This window comes from Salvelinus namaycush, chromosome 1 (assembly GCF_016432855.1).
Source record: "Salvelinus namaycush isolate Seneca chromosome 1, SaNama_1.0, whole genome shotgun sequence".
Classification (NCBI taxonomy): domain Eukaryota; kingdom Metazoa; phylum Chordata; class Actinopteri; order Salmoniformes; family Salmonidae; genus Salvelinus; species Salvelinus namaycush.
In genome coordinates, this window is record NC_052307.1 from 56,891,689 (window position 1) to 56,903,464 (window position 11,776).

Consider the following 11,776-nt stretch of genomic DNA (forward strand, 5'->3'; position numbering starts at 1 on the left):
AGAAACGTTTTCCAACAGAATTGGCGGAATGAATTCACCCCATGATCCCACACAGCCTACATCGTTGTCACCATATTAAATTCAGAGTCAACATACTGTAGCTACTAAAACTAACACATTATTAAACCCGCTACAATCATGCAGTGCAGTGTTCAGTTAGCAGCAAGAAGTTTAGCAGCTACACCGGTGGGCCCCATGACAATAAATGTATAAAACCAAAATCTTACCTGGACTTGAGAGTTCCAGTTTTGGATAGGCATAGCCAACTGTTCAACTATTGTCTTTCTCTCTCTTTGAGTCAACGACTCACCACATTGTATGCACTGAAGTGATAGCTAGCTGTAGCTTATGTGTTCACTACTAGATTCATTCTCTGATCTTTGATTGGGCGGACAACATGTCAGTTCATGCTGCAAGAGCTCTGATAGGTTGGAGGACGTCCTCCGGAAGTTGTCATAATTACTGTGTAAGTCTATGGAAGGGGGTGAGAACCACAAGCCTCCTAGGTTTTGTATTGAAGTCAATGTACCCAGAGGAGGACGGAAACTAGCTGTCCTCCGGCTACACCATGGTGCTACCCTACAGAGTGCTTTTGAGGCTACTGTAGACCTTCATTGCAAAAGAGTGTGTTTTAATTATTTGGTGACATGAATATATTTAGTTTAGTTTTATCCAAAAAGGGTAACTTTTTTAATGTTTCACTATTTTAATTTTATGAAATTCACTTAGGAGGATGGTCCTCCCCTTCCTCCTCAGAGGAACACACAAACACATACACACACAAACTGTCTTATCATTTTCCTGAAGAGAATTTTAATATGGATAGACAAAAACAGACCTTCAAAAATACAACTTTTTTTCTGCAAGAAGCCATGTTTTCGGCAAGCTTGTTGAACAAATGATCTAACCCTGAGGGCTATGCTTCATATATTATTCAATAACATAAAATAAGTTTTACTTCACAAGAAAATCTTAATTCAAGGACTTAAATGATAATTGAGAAAAACAACACTCAGCCGTAATAACTCACTCCTCTCCCAAAAATGTTTTACACCTGACCACCTCCAAATAACATTCCCCATGCTCCCATGCTGTGTTAAGGGCAATGATAAAAACCAATGGAGTTAGATATGGTACAGTAAATGTGACTTGGTCTCACTTCACTGACCAAGCACTAATGTGATTTTGAGCACACAAGGCTGTTTTTTATTTGTTTCTGTTCAGTGATGCTGATGCATCTTTTTCTTTGAGTGTATGATGATTTGTGATTCAATATTATGTAACCCTTATGAATATTAGAATGACACAAAAATATTCTAGATTCTAGAAAGGAATTCATTTAGTTTTGCCTAGCATCTTTTATTAGATGCCTATTATTAAATTAGGCAGCCTTGTGTGACCAATGGTCTGTCTTGAATCTAACTTCATCCATGAACCTGATTAAATAAAATTACAAAAAATTTAACTAGCTTGTATAACCTCAACCCAAAAGCAATGAGTGCCAGGTCTCTTACCGTGAACTTTTGAATGTAGTCAGATACGCTGAAACCTCCAGTGCGTAGAAGGAGAGTTCTATAGACGGAGGTTCCCATCACTTTCTCCCTGCCCAAGGTTAGGACCTACGGTTCTCCATACCAGGGTCTCTGTGCCTTTTGGAGAGGGTGAATGGGGAAGCCGGGCCCTCTGGGTACTGAAACATAGTGGAAAAGAAAGATGGGTGCTGACAGAGACAACTCTATCTTATCGCCCGGTGCCTCGTCCTGTGCTGTAGCTGGGTCCCTATCCTGTCCCCTCTCGTAGTGATATCAGCACTGCTCCAGCACCACAGCCGGCCCAGAGCAAGGAGCACTTCCTGCAGGGAGATAACAGCTGCCTGAGATTAGGCAGGGTATGCACGAAATGTGAGTGTCCTGCTTTATTAATAGGGGTTCAGATTGGCCTTTTTGTTTTGGAAGGTCTCTGTGTGGGTCCTCCTCCCACCCAGTGATGATGGGAGGATGATTCCTAGTCTGAGGTGAAGAGAGCCTGTTCTCAGATCTCTCACGAATGCCCTCTCTCTGCAACCCACTGAGGTTAATACCAGTGTACCCCATCCTGTTTACCCCTCCATGTGTGTGTGTTTTTGGAGTGCGTGCGTGTGTGAACCTGTTAGGGATCTGATCCCACACAACTCTGCTTTGGGGCAACAGAAGGTGCGTCACCAACACTCAAATGCAGTGGCATCGTGTTGCTGGTCTTAACCTCAAACCACCCATGTCTTACACTCAGGGATAAAGAGGCCCCCTCTCAGCCTGGCAGCAACAGGGTTTTAGGTGGAATGGAAAAGTCTTCACCTCCTGGCAAGCATCCCACTGCAGTTTTTTCCTCCTCAGAACACCTTGTTTAGAAGTGCAGGGTATTTTTGGAGTATTGTCTACAGGCTCTGGTGTCCGCAGGGGAAGTGTCAGCTCTATGATGCAGGAAGAAGTATGCACGCCAGAGGGATGATGTCACAATGGTCCTAAGGATGATGATGATGATGATGATGCACATTTTCATTAGGGCTGAGCTGTTAATGTGTCACTGTGTATGTACACGTGCTTGAGCCACACATATGACATATCTATTATGAACAGCATGTACTAGTGTGTAGGTGGTGTGCCGGTGGACTGTCACAATGTCATAATCCTCCTTCTGATGTGGATGATGCTTCAGTTAACTGTCTGCCTTTAGACATCACAGGACAGCTGGTGGGTACGGAAACAGCATGATTCGAACTGTTGTCATTACTGGTGTGTATAGAGTTTTACACGTTCTGTCTTTCTTAGATGCGTGACATGTGTGTCTGTCTATGCTGTCGCACTTGTCTCTGTCTGACTCACTTAACATGGAAATTGTACTCAATGTCCTGTTCTCTACGACCAAGGTTTTTTGTCAAAACAGCCCACTGAGTCCTCCAAGACGGATACACATGCACACTAACATGACTGTTAGATAAATGAAAAGCTGGATGATTCTTCCAAACAAGACTTACTAGGGACGTTTAAATCTCCTGAAACAACCTGTTGTTCACAGTGTTGATCTCTTACTGTAGCGGTCACCTGGATGCTAAGACCTCAGAATGACTGTCCAGTATTTAATTGAAAGAGATGTTTCGACCACAGGAGGTTGGTGGCCCCTTAATTGGGGAGGACGGGCTCGTGATACTGGTTAGAGCGGAATGGTATCAAACACATGGTTTGATGCCATTCCATTCGCACTGTTCCAGCCATTATTATGAGCCATCCTCCCCTCAGCAGCCTCCACTGGTTTCCTTACCTTTTCCATCTAAATCCAGAGCCAGAGAAAAACACTGAGGAAACAAGCAACAAAGGCAAAAGATTCTCTTCATCCATCAATCCATTTCATAAAAAATAGCTGGACTGACTAATGTTCTTAGAAGTAGAGTGGCTTATAATATATTAACCACTTTTCATTTGATGTTTGTTAATTTGAAGACATTTAATTAAATTCTTTCTGCCATATATGATGTCATAGCAGAGGAGACTGAGATCACCATTTCACAAAAATTTACATTTACTGTTAATTATGTGAACTAAGCACTGGATTCTTATGTCACTGGATTGCCCTCCAGTGGTTGAAAGAGAGACTACATAGCATATTAACGTTTCAATGCCAAAGAAAAGGACAAGGCACTAAATTATACATTTACATACAAAATTGCACATGTTACGAAGGGAGTAGGGTCTATAGGAGAGAAAGTGAAAACATTTAAATGTTGGTCTTTAGGACATGAGGAGGGGGGTTCACAGTTTGACATTGGTTTGCCAGTAGGCAACATCCTCAAACACGCCTTACAAGCAAGGATTATATGCAAACTATCATATTGGGCAGATAATAAACCGAACAGATTAGATTTTAAGATAATAATGTTAGGAGTATTAGCTACTGTATGTTTTATCATTTTTATAATGATAAAATTGTCCTCAAATTCCTTAAGAATATAAAGCGAATACTATACAGTATCTCGTTACATTGGAAAGTAGCCAGATTACATGCGCCAAGATCTGAACAAAGAACTCTCTCGCTGGTTAATGAGACCATATGTGAGTCATGTGACTTGGGGAACACTCCACACTGAACAAATAGCAATTTTGTTTGAGTAACAATAACTGACTTCTAGTGTGCATATGTCTTTCTCTCTCTCTCTCTACACTCCTCTTCTCTCTCTCTCAATCTTTCTGTCTATGGGCCTGGGTGCTCAGTATTGCTCACTTCACTATTTCCTGTTAGATATAAAGCCATGGATCTCAGTGGTCCTGGGGGCATGTGGTAATAGGGAATGGTATTCAGGCTGGGCAAGGCATTTCATCATTAAGAGTCCTGCCCAGCCTGGCCTCAGCGTGTTCATTTCAGCCCCACTACCAGCCATATGCAGTAATGATACTGTCATCATGGAACGTTCTCACATTACAGTACGTGATTTCTGAAATGTGCTCATCAGGTAGCGTCCTTTATCCTTATACCCCTAAAACATCCAAATAAGGTCTGGCTGCCTGAGTGAGTTCCATTAACAACCGATTCTCATTTCAATCATGTTCTACATTTCACGGAACATAGTCATTTTCTCTGAAAATGTCATTAAGAGTGAGTTTCAGTATTTGGAGCAGTGGTTGACTAATATCATCATGACTTTCGTTTTCAAATGGTGCTTGTAGATAGCGGATGGATGTGTATTATTCAGTGTTTGAATGTATTGGACTCAGAGGCCCAATGTGAAAGTTAACACCCATCTCCTGTGGTTTTGCATTGCAACAGGCAGGCTTTACTCAAGTATCTTAAGTAAATGTTGGCTTTGAGAAGAAAGAAAATCACAGGTTCACCCTGAATCCCTTCTTCATTGTGTCTAAGTCTCCACTGACTATTTGAGGGGAATTAATACAATGTCTTAGGGCAGCCAATTCACATAATCCCCATGACATAAAAAAAAAGCATCCTGGATAATTTCCAGCCATATACTGCCAATGCCCTACTCTTATGAAACTGCATCTGGGTTCTGTCAATTTCGCAGTGAATTTAAGGGTCAAAGTTCTTTAATCCAACTCTCAAATAACCTTTTCATTACGTCACTTAGATTCTAATTAATTACTTTCCCCCCTATAGGCACAGCACTGTCTTTTGTTTTTACTCAAATGTATTTCCCATAGGGGCATGCTGAACACGGTCTCTTTCTGGGTCACAGAATGACCAGTTTCTCACAAGGACTGAGCTGTCAATAATACAGCACACAGAACCCTTTTCCTAACCAAGAAGAAAGTATCATCATTAAAGCTCATCATTAACAGCCATGCTTTGCATATTCAAACACCAGCAGTGTTTACTCTCAGGTTTCACTCATTGTATGAATAACCAGGATATGATGTAAGCATGTCTCTGTACATTCATACATGTATACAATGCAGTTTGGTGAACAACGAAGAGGCCAGGCAGTTGAAAATGTCTCCAACAGGATTATCCTGTGAGGTTGAGATCTGTTGAGAGTTCCATGGAAACTGGGATGTGTTCCAGACGGATGACCCTTTAATGGCAGGGCCTTTCCCTGTGGAGGGAGGCAGAGCAGAGCTGGAGAAACGGCAGCAGCAGCTGTCTCCAGGAGAAATGGGCATGTTACAAACAGGTGTCTCAGGGGCCAAGCCAATCCCTCTGCCTGCTGCAGGGTAACGTATAGACATGAGGGTGGGTAATGCACATCATTAACTGGTACTATAGTGTATGTGCAGTAAATCAACAAAGTACAACACACTCTTAAATAAAAACGTACATTTGCTCATTAAGGCCCAACATCTGACAGCGGTGATTGTGATTCATCTCTTTTAATTACAAAAATAAGTCACATTTAAAAACGATTTGCCTTTGACATTTAAATTACAGGTGTCCAAAGCAAATATGACATATTTAATATAATGTCACCAATAATGAAACAAAAGACAAAACAATATGCATTTAAATTAAGATGGTACACAAGCATTATAAATATAAATGTACAAGGCCTTCTCCCAAAGTCCTAAGCATGATACAAAATATATTGAACATTATGTTCCAATGACATCTAGACTTAAATAAACAATGTTTACTAGCACTACAAGCCAATAACATTATAGAAGCCAGTTACAATGCTAGGATGGCCCTCCATGCTTCAACACATTTATGCCCTTTTTTAATAGAAATGTTTTGCATTTGCTACTGACAGCTTTCTTGGTTGACAAGGTGATGAATCCTATACCTATACCATATCATCTAATATATATATATATATATATATAATATAAAATCTAATTAAAAGATAAATATTCAGATGTCCTACCCCCTCCAATTCCATAAGCTACTCTCTAAAGATAAAAGTTGGTTCCAACATTTCCTCTTGAGCAGACCAGGTGCCTGCTTCTCAATGTTCCCCAACATCTCCATTTCCCAAGACTTTGACCAATCCGGCAGGGAGTTCATGGGTCAGAAGTTCATACCCTGTTAGATACACTGTGGTGGTCATCCATGGGTTTCTCCACAGTAACAATCTTAGGTTTCACATGTCAATCCCTCAAAGCAACCATCTGGTCTGTCTATAGGATCAGTCTTTGGCCCAGGATCTTTCGGTTGATCTCGGCCAATGCCACCGAAAACACAAATGCTTTCTCATCTGAGAGGTTGGCATAGATATCAACTTCTTTCTCAAACTTTTCTGGTCAAAAAACACAAAAGAAAATGAGTTAATAACATCCCCTGGTTAATAGAGAAAACCCATTGAGAAACATACATAATTTGCATGTGACAACAATAACCTTGGGCAATATATTAACATAATTTCTGTCTTCCACACAGGAGGAACCTGCATAGTGATATTTCTCCCTATAGATCAGCCGCTAAACCACAGACAGAGTCAGGGACACCATGATTTATTCATGGGTGAGAGGAGAGAGCAACCCTCTCTGTAAATCATTCATCCAAACACAAATCCCCCAGCTCTGTCCCAATACTGCACTAATCACCAGCCTTATCTCCTGTGACTGGAAAATACTGAAATATTACTAAAAGAGTCAGCACAAAACAATGAGGAATAACAAAGCTTAGGAAAGTATCTTGGAAACGCTTAGTATATCATAACTGCACCATGTCATTGAGTGTCACTGATAGAGGCTTTTTATTATTGTATTACCTTTCTCCTCCTCCTGCTTCTTCAGCCCAACTGTCTTTGGCCTGCCCCGCCCTCTCCGGATCTGATCCGATTGGCTGTTGGAGCGGCATCGCCTTCTGTTCTCCATGTCATTGGTTGACGGAGAGTTGATCTTCTCTCTGCGAATTCTTTCAGTTCTCCTCCTCTTTGCATCCAAGTTGTCTAAATAGACCAGAAAAATACGTTTTAAAATTGTATTAACACTAAAAATATGCAATATGGAAATGAAAGATTAATGTAAAGTAATGAATTGCCTTCAAATATGTCACAGTATCAAATGCATCATACATCCTAAGGACAAATCGTCTTATGCCAATGACTCCAGTTTAAATGTATGTTATGGAACATTTTTGGGAAGGCTATGTGGTATTAAACATCTTAGCCTCCACTTTTTCTCTCCTACCAACCCCCCTCTTCCAACACACCAACAACACCGCCTTAAAATAACAACAGAATAGCTCCTCTCATATACAACACGATTCCACCAAAAGGAAGACGCTTGCATTCCCTTTTCGGTGATTCCAATGCATATCTAGCATCCGAGGTGTGCTGTTGCCTCAAAACCACTTTAAGTCATTGAATCAGTGGAGTGTTCTTATTACCAGAGCAGGAAGTAGGCCTCTATTTCATTAGGAGTTTCTGTCTAGTGGCCTTTTAAAAAGCCTTCCTCTTCAGAAATGTAAATGACCACATATGCTGCTTCCTCAGTGGTGTAGGCAGTGAGTGTGCACTCAGGAGTATTTAGGTTTCAAAACAAGGACTGATTGAAAGGGCCAGATAAAATAGTGATACAAATAGACAAATATTTGGTGCCCAAAAGAGTAATGCTTTATAACTGTGTAGCAACCCACTACTAACAATATTGTATTAACATATTATTGCATAGTTTTTTAGTAAATATTTGCATAGCAATAGTATTGCTATTAAATTCAATTGATTGTTTCAAAGTCTGGACTAGGCCTGAAAATATATTTTCTACATCAACCACGTTTCTGCTATGTGAGAATACACACAACTTCGATATCTCCCAGGAATTCTAGCCTTATCAACAGCTTGCCCAAACAGGAACACACGTTCTCTTCAGACTGACAATAGTTTCATAAAATTGTGACATAATCAATAGTCTGAGAAAACTATTGCACTCCATACTATAACATAAACATCATATACATAACTTACTACTTCACCTTTTCCAAGGCTAAATTCTCATCAAGTCAAGAACAGATGATATTTAAAAAAGGGCACCGGAAAATAACAGTCTTATATAAATATGTTCCACTAAGGAATCATGAGTGAGCAAAAAATAAATACAACTATTAGCACTTTAATCCAGAAAAAAAAGGTTCAGTGCAAACTTAGTCTTCCTATTCAACAATAATAATGTTGTATTAGTGTCTGTTCAAAGTTACAAAGGAAGTACTCAAATTTAAACCTGAAAACCTGACACAGTCTACAGAAATTACAGCGAGGAGAGGCAAATGATAAACTATTTAAGGAGAGGGGGAAGCCAAAACCCACCCATTAAAAATCACAGTGCTGAAATTCAAGACCCCTTCCTCTTCAAATGGAACCAGTCTTCTCTGCCTTCAAGATACTTATTAACTACAATACCTCAAAGTTCATTCTGTATCATATGAAACTAATGAAATTGTATCATAAAGCGAGAGAAGATGTGAGTAATTCTACTCCATAAACTGTCTAATACTAAGTGTTTAATACAACAAAGTTCTCACAAAGGCATGTTGTGTTAACATTCCATTCATAACTTCAGGTACTGTGATAGCCTATATACACGATGATTTCATTGGTTTCATTGGTTATCATTCTTTAAAGGTTGAAAAAAATATTTGCAGAAATGTGTTTATTATCAGGTAATAAAGTAGTACTAAGCTATTTAAGGTATTTCTATGGCATATTCTTCAAAAAACTGATTGAAATAATTGCTTATATGTTACTGCATCTTTAAACAGTCTGTTTGGAGGGAGATGCAAGGCTATGGGCAGACAGTAGCACATTGATGACATGCACACGGGAAAAGCCCTCATTGGAATAAAACAGTGAACTAATATTCTTTAAACATGCTCAGATACACAGGCAGGCTTCTGTGCCCTATATCTATTTAATCCTTACACTTTCCACATTTGACAGGATCATAGCAGCATGAGCTGGCATTTAATGGGTTATATAACAATTCTGTATTCTAATTTATTTTCCTAATCACCTTTTGGAAATGGCTTAATCAAATCCTGTTAGATATCTGTATTCTGAAAATGTCAAATTTCATGAAAGACAACATGATCTAACTCTACAGCTAAATGTAAGATCTAACTTTTCACAGTGAGGGGTATAGGCTGCCTTATACTACTGCAGAAGCCTACAAGAGAGAACTGAGGGAACAAGCTTTTCAGTCAGGAATAAAATATCCCATCCCCCCACTTCAGTAGGCTACTCACTCAAGCAAATAGCAATTTAAGCCAGCCACCACTGCACCGCTCAAATTTTATACTGATCCAACTGACTTTAAAAAAAAAACACCAATACATCTTAAGTGAATAACCAGGGGGGAGGGGGGACGGGGGACAAATCAACAATGACCAAGATGAATACCATTAATTTGCTGAGTTTTGTCATGTATTAATACAATTACATTCTGACTAATTTATCTTCAATCTCATGTGAATGTTTTACAGGCTCATAATAAAACAAAATACCTACGTTAATAAACATTGTAACATTGAGTGTGTGAGGAGAACGTCAAAGAAACTATGATTTGTAGGCTCCTGAATTATGTGAATTTACCTATTGCTGGTGGTGATCTCTCATTCAGTTTGGCATTTAGAAGCTTTCGACTAATGAATACATAGCCACAGGGACAAGACTTGCAAGCAACTGGAATCTAAAAAAGAAACAGGATGAAACATGGTTAATATAAAATATTCCTCCAAACTGAGGCAACTTTGTTGATGAAGTCATCTATTAAGCATAGGCTACATTGCAGAAGCTATATAAACTTTTGTATTTTTTGTTTGCAATAGTTAAACAAGGGCGTAGCCAGTGTTAACCCCCATGATAACTATATTGCCCAACCATTTTGAGATATTAGAGGACTGTCCTTTGTAATTCATGAAAAAGTCCTTAGCGCAATCTAGCTGAAACTCGCACCACATATTTTGGACACGTGCCGACAACAGCGGTGACATTAAAACGTTCTAATGAATAAAGCGTTTTCAAATCGAATGTAGACTAGTAGCCTACATTTCGTCGACACATTATTTGTGAAAACAAATCAATGTATCGATGCAGTTTAGAGAAATGATATTAAGAAACGGTCTAAAAGCTAGATCCAAATGTCACCGTATAAACTACGATTTATTTGTGTAATATGTTAATTTTACAATATATCAAATGTCAGCAATGCAACTACATTTAAGACATTTCAACGCACGATATTGTTCTAAGGCTATAATAGCCTATGATTTACAAAGTCAGATCGCGATGATTAACCAGTTTCAGTTAGGTTACAGTATTACAGTGTATCAAAAATAAGGAAACGTCGAGCTACATTTGGCGAGCAATAACATTCCGACTCTTTAATCGTATCAACGTGTCATTGAAAGCAATTACTAGCTATAGTTGAGGTACATTGTAACATAGTGTTTGAGATCTAATGCACATACTAATTTAGATGATTAGCCTGATTATTTGCATTAGATTAGACTATGTTGCTCCAGATCTTGAATTCATAGGCTACCATATGGGACTTCAGCAGCCTACAGTGGCTTTAAATCCCATGCCTGTGAGGCAAAACAACATTATCACTAAGTCAAAATATATCAAAATGAACAATATCTATACATTTTCTCACCTGTTGGTCGCACTCAGGGCATGATTTGGTAGCCATTTTTACTTTCTTAGCTTTGTTTACCGACATATTCTGTTTCCTTATCCGATGATTCCTTTGAAAAAAGCCTACTTCAACGCCGTAAAACTTATTTCTGCAATACATGAAGTGCAGCTGATCTTGCTCAGACGGACATAAATGATACAAAAGCAATGACCATGCGCACTGTGGTCAATGAGAGAGAGGATTCATTATGCTTTTCCTTTACTATGACATGGGGCATGCGCACCACTCAGCCTAAAAAACAGTAGGCTACATACAGTACACTAGAAAATGTTCTGCATAATGCTTGCATTTTTATCCTATCCACTGAGCATACGTTAACCTCTCACAGAGTCGGAAACAGTGCTCAGCTGGAACAAATTATTTACAAATACACAAGTGACTAGATGACCGAAAAGGGGGCGCTGTGTTGAAGCCACTGTGTCTCCATTTTGGCACTCCCCCACCGTTGTACAAATATATTGGGAGCTATAGAAATGTATTTATTAATGCCTACATTCGTTTTTGCCACATTTATTCTATTACAGACACCTTAATGCATACTTTAAAATTATATTATGTGAGCTAAGCATAAAAAATGAACAAATATATAAAAGCATGTTCCTTAAAGTATAGTTAGATAATTTAGATGACTAATGTTACTTTCCCCACTACAACAACACAAA

General features: G+C 39.1%; 1 protein-coding gene across 1 annotated transcript; it reads right to left on the reverse strand.

The window, feature by feature from the left end:
* Positions 1-5,813: 5,813 nt before the first annotated feature.
* On the reverse strand, positions 5,814-11,301 carry LOC120046147 (UPF0547 protein C16orf87 homolog). Its single transcript, XM_038991150.1, has 4 exons — positions 11,073-11,301; positions 10,007-10,103; positions 7,190-7,369; positions 5,814-6,715 (listed from the first exon to the last, which is right to left on the reverse strand). The coding sequence occupies exons 1-4, from the start codon at positions 11,211-11,213 to the stop codon at positions 6,597-6,599; spliced, it is 537 nt and encodes a 178-aa protein (XP_038847078.1). The 5' UTR covers positions 11,214-11,301; the 3' UTR covers positions 5,814-6,596.
* Positions 11,302-11,776: the final 475 nt, after the last annotated feature.

Coding starts and splice junctions, on each gene's coding strand:
- LOC120046147 (XM_038991150.1), bottom strand. CDS start 11,213: ATGTATTGCAGAAATAAGTTTTACGGCGTTGAAGTAGGCTTTTTTCAA. Junction 10,104..11,072: donor GCCCTGAGTGCGACCAACAG/GTGAGAAAATGT, acceptor TTTCTTTTTTAG/ATTCCAGTTGCTTGCAAGTC. Junction 7,370..10,006: donor GAGATCACCACCAGCAATAG/GTAAATTCACAT, acceptor TGGTCTATTTAG/ACAACTTGGATGCAAAGAGG.